This window comes from Salvelinus alpinus, chromosome 37 (genome assembly GCF_045679555.1).
Source record: "Salvelinus alpinus chromosome 37, SLU_Salpinus.1, whole genome shotgun sequence".
NCBI classification, from domain to species: Eukaryota; Metazoa; Chordata; class Actinopteri; order Salmoniformes; family Salmonidae; genus Salvelinus; species Salvelinus alpinus.
The window spans coordinates 17,060,224-17,085,110 of NC_092122.1; the positions used below are offsets into that span (position 1 = coordinate 17,060,224).

Below are 24,887 nucleotides of genomic sequence, written 5' to 3' on the forward strand. Positions count from 1 at the left end.
TAGGTCTGTGATTCTCAACCAGGGGGCCCCTGGGGGGCATCAAAGAGTTTAGGGGTCTTGAAAAGGCAGTGATATAACGAACAAAATGAACATAACAGTAGGAAGGCCAAAATACCTCACATTTAATTGAACAATCGTTTGACATCCATACATATATTGTGCAATTTCATGTCTTGAGAAACCCGCACACTGCTCTTGCTAGTATCACTGCGGTTTATTAAGTATGTATCGGCCTCAAGGCTTGCGTTAGAGCTTTTTCAAAAAAATAAAAAAGCTCTGACGAAGGCCTAGAGGCCGATACGTAAAGCTTAATAAAGAGCATTGATACTAGCAAGAGCAGTGTGCGGGTTGCTGCTTTTTCTCATCTTATTCAACTGTTACCATGCACCTGCAACAAAGATAGCTCAGATGTGCGAGTGCCTTTTGAATTTTATATCTTGAGTGTTGACAATGAATATCGAGCACATCTTGTTAACTTTTCTGTTCCCAACCAAATTCCCTGTCAGATACTTTTTAAAATAAAAAAATCACCTTTATTTAACCAGATAGGCCAGTTGAGAACAAGTTCTCATTTACAACTGCGACCTGGCCTAGATAAAGCAAAGCAGTGCAACAAAAACAACAACACAGAGTTACACATGGGATAAACAAGCGTACAGTCAATATAACACAATAGAAAAATATATTTACAGTGTGTGCAAATGTAGTAAGATTAGGAAGGTAAAGCAATAAATAGGCCATAGTGGCGAATTAATTACAATTTAGCATTAACACTGGAGTGATAGATGTGCAGATGATGATATGCTAGTAGGGATACTGGGGTGCAAAAGAGCAAAAATAAATAACAATATGGGGATGGGGTAGTTGGGTGGGCTATTTACAGATGGGCTGTGTACAGGTGCAGTGATCGGTAAGCTGTTCCATATATTGTTCCATATTAGATAGACCTACTGTTCTCCACCATACGGTTTCCCATTAGATAAGTTCCATATCACAGTGTTCGCAGATACTTTTCTTTCCCATCTTTGCTTCCTATCAGATACTGATACCCCATCAGATAGGTTTGTGTCAACTGTTCCTTATACTGTTCCCCATCATAATAGTGCCCTGACAAATACTGTTATAACCTTTCTTATCAGAATACAGAGTATTGCCATGATGACAAATTGAAATGAAAGCAAATACATTATTTTTGAAATACATTATTTATACGATTAAATGAAAAATATTTAATATTGAACGCGTCATATGCTGCACATTGATTGTGCAAATTTTCAACAGCAGGGATCATCAGCTAGATTCAGCCACGGGCCAATTTTTTCTTGAGTGGATGGTCTGGGGGGCGTAACATAATAAAAATATGTTTGTAGACTTCAAATTGACCACAAGAAGCCTAAACAGATATAATATTTGACTAAAACAGAATCATTTCAAACCTTGATTACATTTGGGAACATTTGGGTGCCGTCTTTCGGATGGGACATTAAAACTGGAGTCTAGACTCTGTGGTCATTCAAAATCTCATGAAGTTTATTGTAAGAGTAGGGGTTTTCACCCCGGTGTCATGGCTAAATTCCCAACCTGGCCACATTCCATCATGACCGCCTAATCACCCCCCTCATTCCTAATTGGCATACATCACTCCTCACCTCTCCACCTGATAGCTGATGTGTGGTGAACGTTCTGACACAAAAATGGTTGCTCAGTCGGTAGAAAAGTGCTATATAAATCCAATAAATTGATATATTTTGGTATACAATCACATACGTGGCGGCAGGTAGCCTAGTGGTTAGAGCGTTGGGCCAGTCATCGAAAAGTTGCTGGATCATATCCCGGAGCTGACAAGGTAAAAATCTGTCGTTCTGCCTCGGAACAAAGCAGTTAGCCCACTGTTCTCCGGTAATCCGTCATTGTAAATAATAATTTGTTATAAACTGACTTTCCTAGTTAAATTTAAAAAATATGAGTGGGAATATTTGGGGACATATTTCCAAAATTAAAATCAATCGGAGCTGATTTCCTGGTCTTTTATGTCCAACAAGGAACATTCAGAAATCTTGGGGGGCCAATAAAACCAAATTTGGTCCGCGGGCCTCTACTTGGGGAACCCTGCTCAATTTATCTAAGCAAAGAAGACAGGAACCATGAAAAGATATTGAAGTAAGACACGGACCATCCATACACGACGGACATGGTTCCATCAATAACATCTACGTCCGCCTTTGATTTTTTGCTCCAGCATTATGTCGTTTTTTTATTACCTACCTTTTTTTATTACCTACATACCTATTAACCTATTAACTTAGTTGTACAACTACAGTCCGTATTTTCGTTGGTGGAAAGGAACCATACAGTACGGGTGCTATATGGTGTGAAAACCTGACTTTATTTTAGACTAATTTGTTAGCTAACTATGTTTGATAGCTAATCTGTCTAGCAAACTAAACTAACATTAGCTTGGGTTAACGTCAGCAAATCGACGCGCCTCAGTCTCATTGGTCCCAGGTACTTCTGCAGACGGCTCACACACTACTTAGCTAGCTAGCTAACGTAGCAATGAAGTGTTTTAATCGGTTCTGGAAACTAGCTGGCTAGCTAACGCTAGTAAGTAAATCTAGCTAGCCAAGTTAAGTAAGCAAGCTAGCTAACGACCGTTATCCTAACGACATTGCCGGGGCCAGGGTAACTTATTTTAGCTAACTATCGTTAGCTAGCTAAATCTATAGCTAAAGGACATTGTCATAGGGCATGTTTCTCTTTCAACCTAGTTAGCTACAGTATATATTAGCAATGTAAATTGGTGTCAGTACGTAGGCTGTAGCTAGCTAACGTTACTGGTGCCTTGCTCTTTTCATCTAAATTAAGAGGTGGTATCTTAACACCAGACGAAATATCTCCTCCTATCACCTCAGCAGAACTCACACAGGGCTGAACCAGAGATGAAGATGTTCTCAGTCTCCCACAAGACGGCCTTTGTGGTCGACCACTGCCCTTACATGGCAGAGTCCAGTCGGCAGCAGGTGGAGTGTGACGTGCTGACAAAAAGCCGTGGCCAGGGCATGATCCCGCTGGCCCCAGTGTCCAAGTCCCTGTGGACCTGTGCTGTGGAGTGCTCCATGGAGTACTGCCGCATCCTCTACGACGTTTACCCCCTCAAGAAACTGGTGAGTCCCTCCATCCCATAGCCTGGCGGTCTAGTCTGTTTTAGCCCAGGTCAGAACAGAGTATAGTCTGTCTGTGCGTTGGCCAACTCGTCTGTGTTCATTCATATTCTGAGTTGGGCACAGCACATTATATTCCTTCAGTGGTTATGTTTCAGATCAACTACATTGTGAGTGATTCAGAGTTCCACATTCTGAACAGCTGGAGGCAAGAGGACCAAAGCACTCATGAGGTACTTTATTTCCATCTTCGAGAGATGGATGCTTATTTATCAACAGGGCAACAATTTTTCTTAGAATCATAGAATTAGTGCTGTACAATCTATTGTTGAAAGTCTGCAGCTTTTTGTTATTGCACCACTCACTACTACTACCAATCTCATTGTCTCATTTTGAGGTTAACCAATCCTGTCGAGATAGAGGTTTTGTTGTAATGTATGGTTGACTTAACTTGCTTCCCTTTGTATTCATGTGATAGCTCATGTCTGCTCTGGCAGCTGTGGGTCCACCTAACCCGCAGGAGGACCCTGAGTGTTGCAGCGTCCTGCACGGCCTGGTGGCAGCGGTGGAGTCACTGTGTAAGATCACTGAGTACCAGCACGAGGCACGCACCACCCTCATGGACACGGCTGACAGGGTGGCCAACAGGGGGCGCATTATCTGCCTCACAAACGCCAAGAGGTAAACATTAACATAGTTAGTAAACCTGTTTATTTATTATAATACCATTTTTTTAAGGGATAGATCAGCTAACATTACTTGAATCATTTCTAATCCCCTTTTTTTATACAGTACCAGTCAAAAGTCTGGACACACCTACTCATTCACAGGTTTTTCTTTATTTTTACTATTTTCTACATTGTAGAATAATAGTGAAGACATCAAAACTATGACATAACACATATGGAATCATGTAGTAACCAAAAAAGTGTTTTAAAAATCGAAATATATTTGAGATTCTTCAAAGTAGCCACCCTTTGCCTTGATGACAGCTTTGCACACTCTTGGCATTCTCTCAACCAGCAATTACCTGGAATGCTTTTCCAACAGTCTTGGAGTTCCCACATATGCTGAGCACTTGTTGGCTGCTTTTCCTTCACTCTGCGGTCCAACTCATCCCAAACCATCTCAATTGTGTTGAGGTCAGGTGATTGTGGAGGCCAGGTCATCTGATGCAGCACTCCATCACTCCTTCTTGGTCAAATAGCCCTTACACAACCTGGAGGTGTGTTGAGTCATTGTCCTGTTGAGAAACAAATGATAGTCCCACTAAGTGCAAACCAGATGGAATGGCGTATCGCTGCAGAATGCTGTGGTAGCCTTTCTGGTTAAATGGGCCTTGAATTCTAAATAAATCAGACTGTCACCAGCAAAGCACCATAATATCTCATCCTCCATGTTTTACAGTGGGAAATACACATGCGGAGATCATACATTCACCCACACCATGTCTCACAACGTTTCCACCGGTCTAATGTCCATTGCTCGTGTTTCTTGGCCCAAGCATGTCTCTGTTTCTTATTGGTGTACTTTAATAGTGGTTTCTTTGCAGCAATTCGACATGAAGGCCTGATTCACACAGTCCTCTGAACAGTTGATGTTGAGATGTGTCTGTTACTTGAACTCTGAAGCATTTATTTGTGCTGCAATTTCTGAGGCTGGTAACTCTAATGAACTTATCATCTGCAGCGGAGGTAACTCTGGGTCTTCCTTTCCTGTGGCGGTCCTCATGAGAGCCAGTTCCATGATAGTGCTTGATGGTTTTTGTGACTGCACTTGAAGAAACTTTCAAAGTTCTTGACATTTTCCAGATTGACTGATCTTTTTTTATTTAACCAGGTAAGTTGACGGAGAACACATTCTCATTTACAGCAACAACCTAGGGAATAGTTACAGGGGAGAGGGATGAAAGAGCCAATTGTAAACTGGGGATGATTAGGTGACCGTGATGGTATGAAGGCCAGATTGGAAATTTAGCCAGAACGCTGAGGTTAACACCCCTACTCTTACAATAAGTGTCATTGGATCTTTAGTGATCACAGAGAGTCAGGACACCTGTTTAACATCCCATCCGAAAGACGGCTCCCTACACAGGGCAATGTCCCCAGTTACTGCTCCGGGGCATTGGGATATTTTTTTAGACCAGAGGAAAGGGGGCCTCCTACTGGCACTCCAACACCACTTCCAGCAACATCTGGTCTCCCATCCAGGGACCAACCAGGACCAACTCTGCTTAGCTTTAGAAGCAAGCCAGCAGTAGAATGCAGGGTGGCATGCTGCTGGCTTATGTATTAAAGTAATGATGGACTGTCATTTCTCTTTGTTTATTTAAGCTGTTCTTGCCATAATGTGGACTTTACCAAATAGGGCTATCAAACACATTAAGAAGGAAAGAAATTCCACAAAATAACTTTTAAGAAGGCACACCTGTTAATTGAAATGCATTCCAGGTGACTACCTCTTGAGCTGGTTGAGAGAATGCCAAGAGTGTGCAAAGTTGTCATCAAGGCAAAGGGTGGCTACTTTGAAGAATCTCAAATATAAAATATATTTTTACCACTTTTTAGCTTACTACGTGATTCCATTTGTGTTATTTCATACTTTTCATACAATGTTGAAAATAGTAAAAATAAAGAAAAACCCTTGAATGAGTAGGTGTGTCCAAACTTTAGACTGGTACTGTATATATATATTTTTTTATTATTCCACTACCCCCCCTCTCACCTAGTTGGAGGACCTGTGGAAAACATTACAATTCTAAATATACACTGAGTGTACTTTACATAGACCAGGGATCATCAACTGGATTTAGCTGCAGGCCAAACAGAAGACTGAAACCTAATCACTTCAAACCTTGCTGACATTTGTATACAATTACATATTTCTATTATGCGTGGTAATACTTTGGAACAGATTTCCGAAATTGAAATCACTTGGAGCTGATTTCCTGGTCTTTTTACAATCTTTTATGTCCAACAATAATTGTAAAAAATTACTGTTCATATACGGGCTGCCAGTTGGGGAACCCTGACATAAACTGATCAGGTGAATCGAGGTGAAAGCTATGATCCCTTATTGATTTCACTTGTTAAATCCACTTCAATCAGTGTAGAGCAGGGCTCTCCAACACTGTTCCTGGAGAGCTACTGTCCTGCAAGTTTTCTCTCCAACCCTAATCTAGCACACCTGATTCTCATAATTAGCTGGTTGATAAGATGAATCGGGTTAGTTACAACTGGGGTTGGAACAAAAACATACAGGAGGTTAGCGCTCCAGGAACAGGGTTGTGGAGCCCTGGTATAGATGAAAGGGAGGAGACAGGGTAAAGAAGGATTGTTAAGCCTTGAGACATGGATTGTGTATGTGTCATTCAGAGGGTAAATGGGCAAGACAAAATAGTTGTGCCTTTCAATGGGGTATGGTAATTGGTGCCAGGAACTGCAACGCTGCTGGGTTTTCCACACACAACAGTTGCTCGTGTATATCAAGAATAGTCCACCACCCAAAGGACATCCAGCCAACTTGACACAACTGTGGGAAGCATTGGAGTCAACATGGGCCACCATCCCTGTGGAATGCTTTCGAGAGCTTGTTGAGTCCATGCCCTGACGAATTGACCACTACAATCTTAATTCCAATCCTCAGATGTCCACAGACTAACCCATATTTCCCAGTACACTATAGTTTTAATATTTCCTTTTGCAATACATTATTCTATTTTACTGTGAAGACTTACAAAGGTCTTGAACCTCTCTGTTTGTACCAAGATTTCCCTTAAAATAAATACTCATATTTACCATTGATAGGTGTTTTTTTCAGATCTCCTAACAGTACTGTTTGTAGGTCCCTCAACACAGACATTAGGACTTAACCACTTCTGGACCTGTCTCCAAAAGCGAGCCACCGAAGGACAGTACCAAAAGAGATTATCTATTGATTCTGTTATACCTGGTTATTAATTGAGAACCTGTAGATACTGAAGTAATGCCCATCTTTGAAGGCATCCATGGACGTCCTAATGGGGTATTGTGTGTTTCTGTCTGTTACACAGTGACACCCATGTGCGAATGCTGGAGGACTGTGTGCAAGAGACCATTCTAGAGCAAAACAAAATGGCAGCAGGCTCAGACAGGTATGAGAGATTGAGAAGAGAATGACACTGTTTTTACACTCTTTAGTGGGGATAAAAGATAAACTCCACAAGTCAGATTTTTGATGGGAGAATTCAAATGGATTTAGAGGAGGAGATTTGTTACACTGGGTTAATTTCATTGGGCATCTTAGAAGGGCTTTGAGAGGATCCTAAGGAAGTATCTTGAATCCTTCCGATGCATTCCAATGTGTCTCTGTGTTTCAGACTGATGCCTATCCAGCAGTGTGAGCTGGTGCTCGTCCACATCTTCCCTCAAGGAGAGGACACCCTGGTCTCAGACCGGCCAAAGAAAGAGGTAGGTTTAAACCTGCTCAGGGTTGCATTAAATTGACTCTGTTTTCACCTAGTCTTAAAGTTAATCTAGATATGTATAACATCGCTCCAAACACACTTTGTCATATCAACGCATACTTAATCTGATGGAGATAAAGTATACTGTTAGTACCCTGTTAACGTGTGCTCATACAATAAAAAATGGCATGCTACTCTGTTAGTGTTAGTCCTACATAGTCCTCCTCTGTACCGGCAGGTCTCCTCTCTGCTGACCAGCGAGGTTCACAGTGTGCGGGCAGGGAGGCACCTGGCCACCAAACTCAACATTCTAGTGCAGCAGCACTTTGACCTTGCCTCCACCACCATCACCAACATCCCAATGAAGGTACATCTTCTGTCCTCTAGCTCTCCCAATGTTCAGGCCTTCACCAGCCCCATCTATAACCTTTCACCCTTTTCACTAACTCCCACCCATTACTTCCTTCAGGGCTGTGTCCCAGCAGTCTTGAGTTAACTATTTTCCCGCCTCCTTCATGTCATGACTGATGTTAGATTAGCTATTTAAGGTATAAGGTGGGCTATTTTTGATGGCTGGACGAATGTTTGAAAAGGGCAAAGTCCCGTCTGCAAAATGACCTATCCTGACCCGCCCACTTGTTTTCTCTGCATCCACAAACCAACACATTACACATTTTCTATTGGCCCTTCCACCCAATGCACCTATCGCTTCACTCGCCTCAACCTTCTGATACCCTAACCTTGCCACACCCCCACCCCATCCTCAGCCCCAAAATGTCACAAACTTCCTTCTTCCCCATCAGCCATTGTGCACTATAATTTTACACACGGTTCTTTGTTTGTCCATCATCATGTTGAAATGACTCTTGGAACCGCTGCTGTTTTCATGCTGTATTTTCTGTTTTGCTAGCCGACATTAAATATTTGCGAGCAGGTCAGTACTCTTAAACACACACCAAGAGGGACCGCAGAACGCAAGGCTGTGTGGATTGGTTTTGTCCATCCATCGGACGCTCAACGGCCCTCACTTTTGATTGACCGCCGATTGTCCACGTGACATTCCAGCAGCCAATCAGAGTTGAGAGTGTTAGCATGTTTGGTGGATGAGAATGTACGCATTATGTGCCCTGTAGTTTGCCCCCCCCACCCCGGCCTCATGTCCTGTCTGACTCCATGTTGGTGCCTTCTCTACCTCAGAGTTGATTGGTCGCAGTCCCTCCTTGTAGTGTTTTGTTGTGGTCCTTTGTGCTGTGTTGAGTAGTACGTATTGATATCTGACCACCCTCTGTCCCTCCTCTCCTTTCTCTCTCTCTTTCCTCTCTTTCTTTCTCTCATTTGAATAGTAAGTAATTTAGTCCTTAGGCGTCTACCTGCCTGTCATGGCTATCTCCTAACTTTCACCCCAAATGTTTTTGTCCTCCATGTAGTCCCATGTTATTCATCTGGGTTAGAAAACATGTACAGCCCTTTTCACTGAAATACACGTCAGACCCTTAAACTTTAGACTGCAACAACCACAGCTGTCAATCTTCACATCACTGGAATCACCTTATAGGAAGAACAAAAGAGAGGGGAGCCAGAGACGATGCAAAGATCAGTGGTTTATGCATTTGCTGGTACTTCTCGAACCCTTGTTGTTAACAAGAAAGCAGCAATGTTTGTTTGTCTTGATGGCAGCAGTGGATAGGCACTCACTACTGCAAGTAGGATAAGAGCGTCTGCCAAATGACTACAATGTCAATGAAAATAATACCTCGCTGATGTCTGTTTTTTTTGTCTTCCCTTTCTCCCATTGGGTTGAAGGAGGAGCAGCACGCCAACACATCGGCCAATTACGACGTAGAACTCCTACATCACAGGGACGCCCATCTTGAGTTCTTCAAAAGTGGTGAGGTTTTAAAAAAGAATAATAAAATAATCTGTATTGTTTTGGCCACTTTTGGTGGCTTGGCCATAAACCACTACAGTAAACATTCAGTAAGACTTTTTCTCCCTTTCGTCTCTCCTCTTTTTCTGTTGTTCAGGCGACCTGCACATGGCTGGTAGTACAAGTCGAGACAGTGGACTTAAGGAGACGGTTACTCTTAAGTGGTGCACTCCTCGCACCAACAGTGTAGGTAGGCACCATGAACCCTGGGAAACGTAGTTATTTTTTGTATGTTTGATGTCACGCTAACTGAAAGAAAAGTCCCAGTAGAGGTGGCTTGAGTGATGTTTGAAATTATAAAGATAAAAGAAGCGATTGAAAAATGACTGAAAATATCCTTGATATCGACACATCAAAATCCCAAGAGCATTTCATGTAATATTCTCCTTTGGCTTATCTGGATATTTTCCATCTTTCTTGCGTGTGTCTGTGTGTGAACTGGTGGCTCAGAACTGCACTACTGCACTGGAGCCTATCGGATATCGCCTACGGACGTCAACAGCCGACCCTCATCGTGTTTGACCAACTTCTTGCTGAACGGTGAGCCTGAATATTTTTGCCCTGACCCCATGCCTCTACCACCTACCCTAAATGTTAATACTACTTGCATATGGAGAATACAAAGAAATGTAGATGAAATACAGATGGTGGTTGATTGCATTGCAGGTCGCTCAGTGCTGCTGGAGCAGCCCAGGAAGTCCGGGTCAAAGGTCATCAGCCACATGCTGAGCAGCCACGGCGGGGAGATCTTCCTGCACGTGCTCAATAGCACCCGCTCCACCCTGGAGGACCCTCCCTCCATTAGCGAGGGCTGCGGGGGCCGGGTGACTGACTACCGCATCACTGTAAGCCCCTCCCACCTCTTCCTCCTCTACCCCATAGTGACTGACTACCGCATCACTGTAAGCCTCTCCCACCCCGTTCTCCTCTACCCCATAGTGACTGACTACCACATCACTGTAAGCCCCTCCCATCCCATCCTCCACTACCCCATAGTGACCACATCACTGTAAGCCCCTCCCACCCTGTCCTGCTCTACCCCTTTGTGACCACATCACTGTAAGCCCCTCCCACCCCTTCCTCCTCTACCCCATAGTGACCGACTACCACATCACTGTAAGCCCCTCCTACCTCTTCCTCCTCTACCTCATAGTGACTGACTACCACATCACTGTAAGCCCCTCCTACCTCTTCCTCCTCTACCCCATAGTGACTGACTACCACATCACTGTAAGCCCCTCCTACCTCTTCCTCCTCTACCCCATAGTGACTGACTACCACATCACTGTAAGCCCCTCCTACCTCTTCCTCCTCTACCCCATAGTGACTGACTACCACATCACTGTAAGCCCCTCCTACCTCTTCCTCCTCTACCTCATAGTGACTGACTACCACATCACTGTAAGCCCCTCCTACCTCTTCCTCCTTTACCCCATAGTGACTGACTACCACATCACTGTAAGCCCCTCCTACCTCTTCCTCCTCTACCCCATAGTGACCGACTACCACATCACTGTAAGCTCTTCCTCCTCTACCCCATAGTGACTGACTACCACATCACTGTAAGCCCCTCCTACCTCTTCCTCCTCTACCCCATAGTGACTGACTACCACATCACTGTAAGCCCCTCCTACCTCTTCCTCCTCTACCCCATAGTGACTGACTACCACATCACTGTAAGCCCCTCCTACCTCTTCCTCCTCTACCTCATAGTGACTGACTACCACATCACTGTAAGGGGCAGAGGAGGTTTAGTCACAACTAATTGGAGTTTGATTAAAAATCTAATGCAAATAAAATGTCAACGTGAAAACACACAAACAACAAATTGGTATAGCAGCTGTATACCGTGTTCTATATAACATTGTGTACCTGCAATGTAATGTCCTATATTTACACTGTGTCTATGTAACTACCATGTTAACACTGGTAGGTATAAAAGACACTTATTCTAAAGTGGGACCAGAAGTTTTATACCAGTCTTTTTGGTGTGTCTGCTGCAGGACTTTGGAGAGTTCATGAGGGAGAACCGTCTGACTCCTGTCCCAGAGTCCCCAGACGCTGAGGCTAGTGGGAAGCCCCCGGCGGAGAGGGCCAAAGCCCAGCTGGAGCGTTACACTCGCTATTGGCCAATGATCATTTCCCAGACCACCATCTTCAACATGCAGGCGGTGAGCAGGACCGCAGTCTTCCTTCACACACTGCACAGTTGTTCACCTCACAGCACTGTTTGTTTATTTTTCAACTGTGTGTGTAATTTTGTCTGTGTGTTAACTGTGTGTGTGTTTGATCCAGGTGGTTCCGCTGGCTAATCTCATAGTGAAGGAGAGTCTGAGTGAGGAGGACTTGCTGACCTGCCAGAAGACCGTTTACAACCTGGTGGATATGGAGAGGAAGAACGACCCTCTTCCCATCTCCACTGTGGGCTCCAGGGGAAAGGGCCCTAAAAGGTAGTCTGTCTCCGTGTGTGAGAGAGAGACTGATGTTGTGACTTAGTGTCACTCCCTGAGTGTTTAGGGGTGGGAACAGCGTGTGTGTATGTACATGTGTGTTTGTACGTGGGTGGGTGGGTGTACGTGTTTGTTTTTATGTGTGTTTGTATGTTTAGGATGTGTGCGGGAGAGAGTCAAAGTGTAACTGTGTCGCTCCCTGAGTGTTTGGAGGTGGGAACCGTATATAAGTTCAGTGTGTGTGCCTGGTCTCCTGTCCTGACTGGTTAATGTCTCCTCCGGGCTTTAGGGATGAGCAGTACCGCATCATGTGGAACGAGCTGGAGACTCTGGTGAAGACCCACGTGGCTGGCAGTGAGCGACACCAGAGGGTTCTGGACTGCATCATCGCCTGCCGCAGCAAACCCCCCGAGGAGGATGAGAGGAAGAAACGGGGGAGGAAGAGGGAGGACAAGGAGGACAAGGCAGAGAAGAACATCAACAAGGATTCAGAGGACAAGAGCTGGCAGGAGTCAGAGAGGTCAGGGTGACACAATACACATTTTGTTGGACCCAAGCCTGACCTACTGTTTTTAACAACAGACCTGCATCCAATCAACTCTGTGATTCTGAAAAAAATTCTGGCCGATTTAAATGTTTAAAAAATATATATATATATACAGTCCCAGTCAAAAGTTTGGACACACCTACTCATTCAAGGGTTTTTCTTTATTTTTCCTATTTTCTGCATTGTAGAATAATAGTGAAGACATCAACACTATGAAATGACACATGGAATCCTGTAATAACCAAAAAACTGTTAAACATACCAAAATATATTTTATATTTGAGATTCTTCAAAGTAGCCACCCATTGCATTGATGACAGCTTTACACACTCTTGGCATTCTCTCAACCAGCTTCATGAGGTAGTTACCTGGAATGCATTTCAGGAAAGGAAGACCCAGAGTTACCTCTGCTGCAGAGCATAAGTTCATTAGAGTTACCAGCCTCAGAAATAATTGCAGCCCAAATAAATGCTTCACAGAGTTCAAGTAACAGACACATCTCTATATCAACTGTTCAGAGGAGACTGCGTGAATCAGGCCTCCATTGTCGAATTGCTGCAAATAAACCACTACTTAAGGACACTAATAAGAAGAGATTGGCTTGGGCCAAGAAACACGTGCAATGGACATTAGACTGGTGAAAATCTGTCCTTTGGTCTGATGAGTCCAAATTTTAGATTTTTGGTTCTGGTAAAAAGAAAAATGCTATTGCAACCTCTTTGCAATAAAGAATTGAGCCCAAAAGCTCAAGAGAAGTTTCAAGTGTTTAATACCAAGGATACAGTCAGCTGAGTGCATACATTTAGAAAGTTCACAAAACATCTTATCTTCTTCCCTCCTTTTGGTCACCATCCTCATGTAGGTGACACCTCCCCAGCTATACATTTTATGACCGCAATGAGTTTCCCTCCTTTCCCCTGTGGAATGTCCATGGTCCTCTCGTTGTTTAGCTAGATATCAGAATCACAACCCGTCCATCTTCATTGTCCTGGGCCTGACCCTGCTCTCTGATCCTAGGCAATTTCCTCTTATCTGATTAGGTCAACAACCTTTCTGAATTAGCATACACACAGTTTCATGGCCTAAACTCCATTAATACTCACTAAACAGGATACAAACAAACTACAGTTTATCTTGAAACATGTTACATTTTAATAGAATCAATCAGTTCCAACCGCTGTGTTTTTGTGAGACGCGGAGTAGGTTAACAGATGATCTCTGCATGTGTGGTTCCCACCGTGAAGCATGGTGGAGGTGGTGCGAGGGTGCTTTGCTGGTGACAGTCTGTGATTTATTTATAATTCAAGGCACACTTAACAAGCATGGTTACCACAGCATTCTGCAGCGATACGCCATCCAATCTGGTTTGCGCTTAGTGGGACTATCATTTGTTTTTCCAACAGGACAATTACCCAACACACTTCCAGGCTTTGTAAGGGCTATTTGACCAAGAAGGAGTGATGGAGTGCTGCATCAGATGACCTGGCCTCCACAATCACCTGACATCACCCCAATTGAGATGGATTGGGATGAGTTGGACCGCAGAGTGAAGGAAAAGCAGCCAACAAGTGCTCAGCATATGTGGGAACTCCTTCAGGACTGTTGGAAAAGCTAGTTGAGATATTGCCAAGAGTGTGCAAAGCTATCATCAAGGCAGGGTGGCTAGTTTGAAGAATCTCAAATATAAAACATATTTTGATTTGTTTAACACATTTTTGGTTACTACATGATTCCATATATGTTATTTCATAGTTTTGATGTCTTCACTATTCTACAATGTAGAAAATAGCAAAAATAAAGAAAAACCCTTGAATGAGTAGGTGTCCCAACTTTTGACTGGTACTGTATATACCAGTTTAGGATTTTACCATGGTATTCTCCTGGTCACTGTGTCATACTGTGTTGCACTCTACCCCCAAGCCATAAGACTCCTGAATAGCTAATCAAAGGGCTACCCAGACCCCTCTTTTACGCTGCTGCTGCTCTGTTTTTAATCTATGCATAGTCACTTTAACTCTAACTACATGTACATATTACCTCAATTACCTCGACTACCCGGTGCCCCTGCACATGACTTTGTTCAGGTACCCCCTGTATATAGCCTCACTTGTTATTTTACTGCTGCTGTTTAATTATTCGTGACTTTTATTTTCTATTTTCCACTTATCAATTTTTTACTCTAACACTTATTTTAAAAAAAATATCTTAACATCTTAAACCATTGTTGGTTAAGGGCTTGTAAGTAAGCATTTCACTGTAAGGTCTACACCTGTTGTGTTCGGCGCATGTGACAAATAACATTTGATTTGATTCCTTCACCAGGCTGAAGGGGGTGGTAGAGCGTGGAAAGGAGGAGCAGGGGGAGTCGGAGGTCATAAAGGATTCTCCTGACTCGCCAGAGCCTCTCAACAAGAAGCCCCGTCTGGAAGAGATTCAACTACCTGAAAAAGCCAGAGGTGCATACCCCCCCCCCCCTCCTTCTGGTTGGCCTTGACCTTATTGTTCTCAGCTCCATGGTGTGACCTGGCATGTTTGTCGAATGCCAAGTTCATGGTTATCATTGCAATGAGTAGTATTCTATTATTATATTATTCGTTTTGTATCATCACTGCATTACCTTTTTTATTCAGGGACAATACGTTGATTAGGCGTGCCAGTACCAGTATTGTTCCTTTTCACTGATCTTTCTGTCTCTGTGTGTGTTTTCGCCCTGTGGTTACAATGTAGGTCCGGTGTCCCTGCTCACCATGTGGACTAACAGAATCACTGTGGCCAACTCCAGGAAACACCAGGAGTTTGCCGGAAGGATCAGCTCTGTGAACAACAAGGCAGAGTTATACCAGCACCTTAAAGATGAGAATGGGTGTGTAATAATGTACTGTATATAACCATTCCCCACATCACAGTGTATTATAACCCCTAGTTCTAATTAAGCAATAAGGCCCGAGGAGGTGTGGTATATGGCCAATATACTGCGGCTAGTGGCTGTTCTTTTGCACAATGCAACGCGGAGTGCCTGGATACAGCCCTTTAGTCTTGGTATATTGGCCATATAGCACAAACCCCAGAGGTGCCTTATTGCTATTATAAACTGGTTACCAAAGTAATTAGAGTGGTAAAAATACATGTTTTGTTATATACAGTCTGATGTACCACGGCTGTGAGCCAATCGGCATTCAGGGCTCGAACCACCCAGTTTATAATGTTTGATAGAGATGTTGTAGTTTGTTTTCTTGACTGAAATCTGATTGTCCAGTACCTGTTATGGAGTAGACGGTCTTATGATAAATAATCTAGTTTACTTTTTTTCTACTGTTAACAGAATGGACCTCCACGAGAATGGGAAAGCCACCAGATGATGTGACCTGTCTCTGTACAGGATGCACCCACTCCACCGAACACCTTACCACAGCAGGAATATGAGCTTGGACCAGAGATCATGTCAATCTGAGGTGTATGGACTGTCCTCCCCTACTCTGTCCATACCAGGCATAGTTGAATGGATAACAGTCAGACTTTGTAATTTTTAGAGTGATTTTTGTTCGTTTTCTACCCACATTTGTATGAAGCAATAAAGTTGTCAACAGGCAGTATTTTCTTTCTGTGCCATTCTACTTTTCTCATGGTTAGGTTAATGGTACGGTGACCGCGAAAGGTTGGCATCAAGTCTCAAATATAACAAAATGCAGTTTTGTCAGTTTGGAAGGTTTTTGTCTGAAATATAGTAAAATCCAGCTATGATAGATATTGTATCTTAATTCTACTTTAAGATTCCTCAATGAAATGAAAAACGACAATTTTCATGCTTTATGTTGTACGTTTTGGTACATAGAAGTACAAATGTGTGTAGATTATCACAGCAATACAACGTTCCAGTATAAAAGGTACATTTATAATTGCCCTCCTAAGATCCATTAATACTTTGTCTTGTGTAACACATTTGTCTCAACAACCCTCGTAGTAGCATGACTAGTGTGTGTATGAACATGTCACAACCTCACTTCCAAGAATGGATTCATTTGTTTGTATGCTTTTCTTGGGATTTGTGTTCCCATGGTCTGTTATGTGGGAACTGGTATTGTGGAGGTGGGTGAAAAGACACTGCTTTTTGATAAGGCAGTCTGCCCTGGAGATATGTGGGAGAGAGATTCTCTCCACTGGCTGGTGAGGTGTTCAGCCACAACCTTGGGGGAGGTGGGGGTACTTCTGGTTGGAACAGGGGGGGCATCCTTGGCCTTATTGCCCTCAGATCCATGGTGTGACCTGGGACAACCCCCTCTGAGGGCCAAATCGCAAGAGTCCTTACCCTCAAACGGCTTCTACAGAAATAGAAAACTGTAAATGTAAGGGTGACTGCCAGAAAGAGGCAGCAGACCACTAGCAGAGCTGTCAACACACTGGCCATCCAATGATAGGGGTCTGTCTGTCGCACTGATGCACCAGTGGGATCCGAGGCTGGGACGGTGTTGACAGAAGTGGGATATGGAGTACTGGGGGAAAGAGTGGGAATAGAGGCTGTAGTTGTGGCAGTAGTTGGGCTGGAGAAACAGTCACGTCTGAAGCTCACAGGGCCTACCTTGCCGATGGGGAACTCTGGGAGCATTGCCTGGCTGAACGCAGGGCTACTCTGTCTGGCCTCTGAACTAATTTCCTCCCACATGCGCCAGACCTGACTGACAGGGCATCGTCCCTCGACACCATCACCCCCCACCTGGCATAGGGTGAAGTTGTACCAAGACACAATAGTGGAACCAGGTGCCAGGGACAGCACGGCAAGGTGGTGGCTGCCAGAGTCATTGAAGAAGCGGGACAGCTTGTCCAGGAGAAGCTCCACCCTGTGGCGCTGGCTGAGGATGGAGTGAAGACTCCGGTGAGCCGTGAGGCTAAAGCTGTGGCAGGGCTCCGCATGGCTGCGGTGGAGGTCCAAGGTGAGGGGGAGCCAGGCAGCCAGGCCCTGATTGTCCCGTGCAGCCAGCAGCAGCTGCTGAGGGGCAAACTGCAGGTCCACTTCCAGAGGGACACCATGCAGCTCAAGTCCATCCAAGACCACCCAGGACCCTAGAGTCACAGGAGGGCCATCTATGAACGTCAGCTCCAGGGAGAGGAACTCTGCTGCTCCATCCTCTGGATCCAGAAAGGTCCTTGATGGTATTGTGTAGTGGAAAGGGAAGCCGACTGTGGCTTCCAGAAGTGGGATGGACTGCAACACTTTGGGAGGGAGATTGGAGGGCCCTGGAATAACATCAGTACATATTTAGAAAGACACTTACATCATGCCAAAGTTCATAGAGAGGGGAAGTTATGCATGAGAAATGTGATGTGAAAGTTAGTAGTAAACTAACCTGACGAGGCAGCTGAAGGAGACATGGGCTGGGAAGATGCTCTAAGTACTCCAGTTGGAGCAAGGCCCAAAGAAACCTCTCGCATCTCAACTGGACCTGATGAGAAGCTTGAAGTTGCGTCATACTCTCTCCAGCCGGTGCTGAGAATCAGTAGGGAGGTCGAAGGGCAGTAACCTGTGATTGGACACACGGTGATTGGTCTGCCCATGCTTGTGATACCTTGAGTCTTGGGCAGTGATTGGTGCATTGATGACACAGCTGACCTGTTTGTGGCACTGAGGACAGATGCTGGAATGCTGGAGGTTTGTGTGGTTACTGAGATGCTGGGTAGACTTTGGGAAGAGTGAAGGGATGAGAACAATGTAGCAGTTACAAGCTGATTGGTCTTGGAGAGAAACTGCGAAGAGCCGTATTCTGAATTGTTATCTGTTATGGCAGCTGTTTGTGGACGATCCTTGTGTGACTCCGAGGAAAACTGCCTTGAGGTGTCAGTTTGGATGTAAACTGGATCAGAGTAGTGGTCTCTTATCTCTAAATCACTGAACTTTGATGGGAGCGGAGTCTGTTCTGTCTCCGCACTCTGTGACATGAAATCTAGAGAATCGGTGGGAAAAGTCTGAGTGGAGTTACCCAGCGTGTTCTCCTGGGCTATGAACTGGGTATACTGAGGGTAAGAGGGATCCAGACTCTGCAACAGAAGGAGGGAGGATTCTGTGTATAATCTTTGAACAGCAGACAGTTCTATTGGATAGAGCTGCCCGTGAGCTGTTGTACCCGGGATCTCTACAGTAGCCTGTGGAATACTATATGAACTGTCAAAGTCTGATTCAAGGTCAGCCGCTGTTGGCGTCATCATGAATAACACTGAATCTATGTATAATTCCGTCCTTGGTACTGAGGTTATTTGAGAGTACAGTTCACTTGTGGCTGGAGCAGCTAATGGTATTTGAGTCAAGGAAGGCTCCAGAGTCATGTTGCTCTCCATTTGCCAGGATTGCTTAGCTGATATTGGCGAAAGGCGAGGTACCTGTGATAGTGAGGCCATGGATTGTGCACCAGTATGCTGTGTCTTTTGGCTGAGGTCAACTGTCTGCGATCCTGGCCTGTCACCCAGTGGTCCTGCAGTTATTTGAACACTGTGGGATTTAGGTCTATGGTCATCTGCTAAGACAGTCACAAGCTGACCGCTGTGAGTCAAAGGCACTCGGGGCAGGTCCTCGTACAGATAAAGAGGTGAGGAAACGTATGTTGTTACAGGAGTTTTGTCAAAGACTAACTGCCTACCATTTACTCTACTGAATGTCGATGTTAATCGGTTAAGGTCAACCTGTTGAGGCGTGCTTACTAATCTCCCATTTTCAGATTGTGGAACTGTGGTCACTGACCTCTCTAGATTGAATGGCAACGATGTGGTATGTGATATGATCTTCTCCAGTTCTAACTTTAAGAACATGGCCAATGAAGGTAAGTTTGGTGTGAGTGTTGAACCCTCCAAAGGTGATGCAGACTTGGTCCTTGATTTCTCAAGAGAAGAGAGCATAAATGTTTGCCTCTGCTGTTTTGTAAGTGAAGACATGGTCAGAGACCTGTCGTGTATAAACCGTAGAGATGTGGTTGCTGGTTGCGTAAGCTTAGAGCCAAGCCAGATGGAGAGGTGACTCTTTGTCAGATCCTGGCCTGGGACAGTCAGGAGTTGATGGAGATGAGGAGTGGATGTGTCGGACAAGTGAGTTTCAGGCTCTTTCATAGTCTCTGTGATGCCCATGTAGTTCCCTAGGGAAAATGTATAGAGATACAGGTCCTTTCAATGATCTATTTTTGTGTCAATCTTTAAATGTCCTTCAACATGACATAGTAAACAAAAAGTACATTCCCCGACTCACTCCCCCCCCTCTGCCCTTTTGACCTTCTGATTGGATGGGCTAGATAGATGGAGTTTCTACATTTAAAAAAATAAAAATAATATTTAACCTTTATTTAACCAGGTAGGCAAGTTGAGAACAAGTTCTCATTTACAATTGCGACCTGGCCAAGATAAAGCAAAGCAGTTCGACACATACAACAACACAGAGTTACACATGGAGTAAAACAAACATACAGTCAATAATACAGTAGAAAAATACGTCTATATACAATGTGAGCAAATGAGGTGAGATAAGGGAGGTAAAGGCAAAAAAAAGGCCATGGTGGCGAAGTAAATACATTATAGCAAGTAAAACACTGGAATGGTAGATTTGCAGTGGAAGAATGTGCAAAGTAGAGATAGAAATAATATGGTGCAAAGGAGCAAAATAAATACAGTAGGGGGAGAGGTAGTTGTTTGGGTTAAATTATAGATGGGCTATGTACAGGTGCAGTAATCTGTGAGCTGCTCTAACACCTGGTGCTTAAAGCTAGTGAGGGAGATAAGTGTTTCCAGTTTCAGAGATTTTTGTAGTTTGTTCCAGTCATTGGCAGCAGAGAACTGGAAGGAGAGGCGGCCAAAGGAAGAATTGGTTTTGGGGGTGACCAGAGAGATATACCTGCTGGAGCGCGTGCTACAGGTGGGGGCTGCTATGGTGACCAGCGAGCTGAGATAAGGGGGGACTTTACCTAGCAGGGTCTTGTAGATGACCTGGAGCCAGTGGGTTTGGCGACGAGTATGAAGCGAGGGCCAGCCAACGAGAGCGTACAGGTCGCAGTGGTGGGTAGTATATGGGGCTTTGGTGACAAAACGGATGGCACTAATAGACTGCATCCAATTTATTGAGTAGGGTATTGGAGTCTATTTTGTAAATGACATCGCCGAAGTCAAGGATCGGTAGGATGGTCAGTTTTACAAGGGTATGTTTGGCAGCATGAGTGAAGGATGCTTTGTTGCGAAATAGGAAGCCAATTCTAGATTTAACTTTGGATTGGAGATGTTTGATGTGAGTCTGGAAGGAGAGTTTACAGTCTAACCAGACACCAAGGTATTTGTAGTTGTCCACATTCTAAGTCAGAACCGTCCAGAGTAGTGATGTTGGACGGGCGGGCAGGTGCAGGCAGCGATCGGTTGAAGAGCATGCATTTAGTTTTACTTGTATTTAAGAGCAATTGGAGGCCACGGAAGGAGAGTTGTAATGGCATTGAAGCTCGTCTGTAGGGTTGTTAACACAGTGTCCAAAGAAGGGCCACAAGTATACAGAATGGTGTCGTCTGTGTAGAGGTGGATCAGAGACTCACCAGCAGCAAGAGCGACATCATTGATGTATACAGAGAGGAGAGGCAGTCCAAGAATTGAACCCTGTGGCACCCCCATAGAGACTGCCAGAGGCCCGGACAACAGGCCCTCCGATTTGACACACTGAACTCTATCAGAGAAGTAGTTGGTGAACCAGGCGAGGCAATCTTTTCAGAAACCAAGGCTATCGAGTCTGCCGATGAGGATGTGGTGATTGACAGAGTCGAAAGCCTTGGCCAGGTCAATGAATAGGGCTGCACAGTATTTGTTTCTTATTGATGGCGGTTAAGATATCATTTAGGACCTTGAGCGTGGCTGAGGTGCACCCATGACCAGCTCTGAAACCAGATTGCATAGCGGAGAAGGTATGGTGGGATTCGAAATGATCGGTAATCTGTTTGTTGACTTGGCTTTCGAAGACCTTAGAAAGGCAGGGTAGGATAGATATAGGTCTGTAGCAGTTTGGGTCAAGAGTGTCCCCCCCTTTGAAGAGGGGGATGACCGCAGCTGCTTTCCAATCTTTGGGAATCTCAGACAACACATACGCACACTTGTCCAAATCCTCTCAGATCGTGAAGGGCAAGTCAATGAGGAGGGTTGGAGAGTAAGTTAGTCACAGATAGAAGCCTGGAAGAATAAAACTTACCAAACAAGTCTAGGCCATACTTTGACTGCCTGCCTTCCAAAGTAGAGGTGGGTAGAAGAGCTGAGCCAGTATCCTCAGCTAGCCTTGATGCAGTCAGGGATCCATGGCCCTTTAAAAGGGGGCATGGAGATTGAGGAGTGCCCTTTGATTGTTTAGTGATGTTGTCCAGTAACCCTGTAGAGAGAACGCTTTCAAGTCTACCGGTCTCTGATACTAATGAAGGGTAAATACTGTGGAGTCGAAGGGTTTCCAATAATATTGGAGCAGGCCAAGGGGTCTCAAGTAACGTCATAGAGTAGATACTTTGGGACGCCGATATACTTTTCATAGACAAAATAATGGAGGACTGTTTTGGCACTCCCACAGCACTAAGCAAAGACAAGTGAGAAGCTGGAACAATGGAGCTCAAGTGGGAGTCTGTATAAATAGGGTCAGGCCTCTCTGGATGCTCCAGGTTTATTGAAGTAAGCACAGAGTCTGGTCCCACTAGTTTCCCCATAGTGGTCCTCGTCACCATAGTCTTCTGTGCAGCTTGGCTTAGCTGTGCTCTTGTGTCTCCGGGTGGGTCTAATGTTAGCTGGGAGGGCTCCAATATAGATGTACGTCTAGTGTGCTCTTTTGTCCATGGTGGTGCAGTTTGGACTAGTGTCAGTGGTAGAAATCTTTGACTGCTGGTGCTCTGGTCTACCAGGTTTATGGTTGGTGTACTTTGTGAAGTCGAGGGGTTCATTGTTCTTCCATGAGAATCATACTCTGGCAACAAAGTTGGGTTCCTGCTTATAAAGGCTACATACACAAGGCTGTGAAGAGCTGAGGCAAATGTTGTTACACTATGGGTGTGTGTGTCCATGGAAACGTGTCCGTGTTCTCTGAATGGGAATGTGTATGTTTGCTGTGTTGGAAAACATTTAGTTGAAGATGTCGCGATTAGCTGGGAGTGGTTTGATTCTCTGGACATACTAACAGTTGATACCATCTCAGTTTTGGTGGCTGTGTGAAATGTAGGCCTCTTCAGTGATTGTGTGAAACACTCTGGGGTGAGTAGGGTTGGTTTGAGAGGCATGGACAACAAATCGTCTCTCGTGCCAGATGGTGATGATTGCAAAACACCCTCACAAGCAACAGAGGATGTTAGAGGGTAACTTGAGGCCTGTGTTAGTTCTAGGTTTGGGGCCCTAGTGTGTGTCTCCAGGATGGCTGTGGGGTATGACATCATCAAACTAGTAGAAGGCTCCGGAGCAGGTATGTGTGAAAGCTCCAGTCTGACTGACTCTGGCACCTGCGTTGGTGGTGGGAGAACTACAGTTGGGGTGGCTGTATGACGCAGAGGTTGCAGCCCCCTCCTGATCCTAGGAAGCAACCCCTTGCAGAGAACCCTCCACCCTAGTATGGGGACTCCCAACATGGTGGTCAGCCGACCTGAGGCAGTGCTATGCTCCAAAATCCGGGCTAAGTCTGATAACTGCTCCCCCACCCCACAACCGACCGGCCACAAGAGCTCGGCAGCCTGCCCTCTTCCCAAGGTCCCTTCCCCCTTTTCCTGGGTAGTGTCAGCAGTGAGGGGATCCTGCCTGCACACCCTGGTTTTCTCTCTCTGCAGTGCAGTGGGGCCCCTGAGCGAGAGGAGGTGGACGGAGCCAGGAGCCATTCGCAGATAGTCAGCCATTGTGCTGGTCAGCCGTACACGTTGGTCTGCGTCCAAACTGCCAGGGTCCACCTGAAGCATTAGATCAGCCCAGATGACAGTCTCCCCCACAGGGCAGACGAGACCGGCCCTATCAGACACACCACCAACCAGGATTAGGATCAAAAGTATTATTCAATTCGGTCAGTTTATAAAGGGAATTTGAATACCTACATTTCCTAAATTGGAAATTAACAATTAAATTAATAAATTGAACAGATCAACTTTATTTAAAGCTGGAATCCTTAAATGCAATTTATTTACTTCGAAATTAATTATATATACCTATTGAATCTTGAAGAATATAACTTATAAGTGCCTAATGAGCTTAGTTCAACTGTCATACCTCATCAGAACTCAAAATACAAACATGTTTTACTCCAATGTTTGTAAACAATTTAAATGTAAACAAAGTCTGTATAGCCTTAAAACATGGTTTAAACTCTCATTTTGATATAATGGATGGTCATTCCTTGCATCTATAGCTCTGTCTATGAATTTGAGAGTGGTTACATTTCTCCAGGCCCATCCCTCAGCTTTTTACCGAAACACAGGCGGGGTGACCAAATTTATTTTTCAATTTAATCAATCAATACATGCAATGCACATAATGAATATAAAAGGATCAATGTCCTCTTACTTTATGTGTGTAGAGAGTAGGCTCCCCTCTTCCACTGTTCCATTAAGGACATGAAGATGAAAGTAGGTAATGGATACACAGTGGCCTGCGACGGACACTTTAAGAGGGTACTGCCCACAATCTTCCCTCAGAGCCAAGCCAAATAGCTTGCCAGTCTTCTCGGTGAACACCAACCAACTTGGTATTGCATCATCATTGGCCAAAGAGACCTGAAGGAGTGGATGAACTTTCATTCAGTAACCCTTTTCCTCCATGAGTTACTTAATTATTCTGCCAGGCCTATATGGCCATATTCCATTGTAGTTGTGTAGTCCATAACACCCCAGCCAAATGAGTAAACAATGTCCCCACTCGGGTGTTTGAAACAACATTCGCTACCAAGCTATTGAAATATCAGCCTCTAGTTGACATTATTAATGGCCTTGGATTTAAATGGCAACTTTCAGTACAGTCCGCTCACCTGATAGTGCTGTAAAGGTCCCCGGATGGCTGGCAGGGGGAGTGGAAAGTAGAAAGCTGTCCCAGCTTGGACTGTGCGGTTTGGGAGGCCCTGCTGCCGTCCCACTGGAGGACAAGAGTGCGGTTTCACCAAGCCCTGGGACTTCGACACACATCCCAGCAGCATCAAGATACAGAGGAGAGGGGAGAAAAGTTCAAAAAGCATGGACTCCACTTCCTCTGTACCTTCGTATCCAATAAGGAACAACACCTGTTGCACCAGGTATCCGCTTGGAGGGTGAATACACCGTATCATGTCCCTTGGTCTCCCCTCTCACATTTCCCCCAGTCATCCAAACCGACAAATAAACACATATTCCAATTGAAATTGTGCGAGGATCCTCAG

At 44.7% G+C, this 24,887-nt stretch overlaps 1 protein-coding gene across 12 annotated transcripts; it reads left to right on the forward strand.

The window, feature by feature from the left end:
• The first annotated feature begins 2,174 nt into the window (after nt 1-2,174).
• Nucleotides 2,175-16,122, forward strand: LOC139565996 (integrator complex subunit 13-like). 12 transcript variants are annotated; one of them, XM_071386783.1, is made up of 17 exons: nt 2,177-2,369; nt 2,913-3,164; nt 3,320-3,394; nt 3,640-3,842; nt 7,213-7,293; nt 7,519-7,609; nt 7,844-7,972; nt 9,409-9,493; nt 9,630-9,722; nt 9,983-10,072; nt 10,199-10,434; nt 11,536-11,703; nt 11,828-11,982; nt 12,272-12,502; nt 14,852-14,985; nt 15,257-15,392; nt 15,852-16,122. In XM_071386783.1, the coding sequence occupies exons 1-17, from the start codon at nt 2,367-2,369 to the stop codon at nt 15,886-15,888; spliced, it is 2,199 nt and encodes a 732-aa protein (XP_071242884.1). In that variant the 5' UTR covers nt 2,177-2,366; the 3' UTR covers nt 15,889-16,122. The 12 variants fall into 12 exon arrangements, with proteins under 12 accessions (XP_071242893.1, XP_071242884.1, XP_071242882.1 ...); XM_071386781.1 differs by having other exon boundaries at nt 9,630-9,721; nt 9,973-10,072; XM_071386788.1 differs by having other exon boundaries at nt 9,630-9,721; nt 9,973-10,072; nt 10,199-10,377.
• The last annotated feature ends 8,765 nt before the right edge of the window (nt 16,123-24,887 follow it).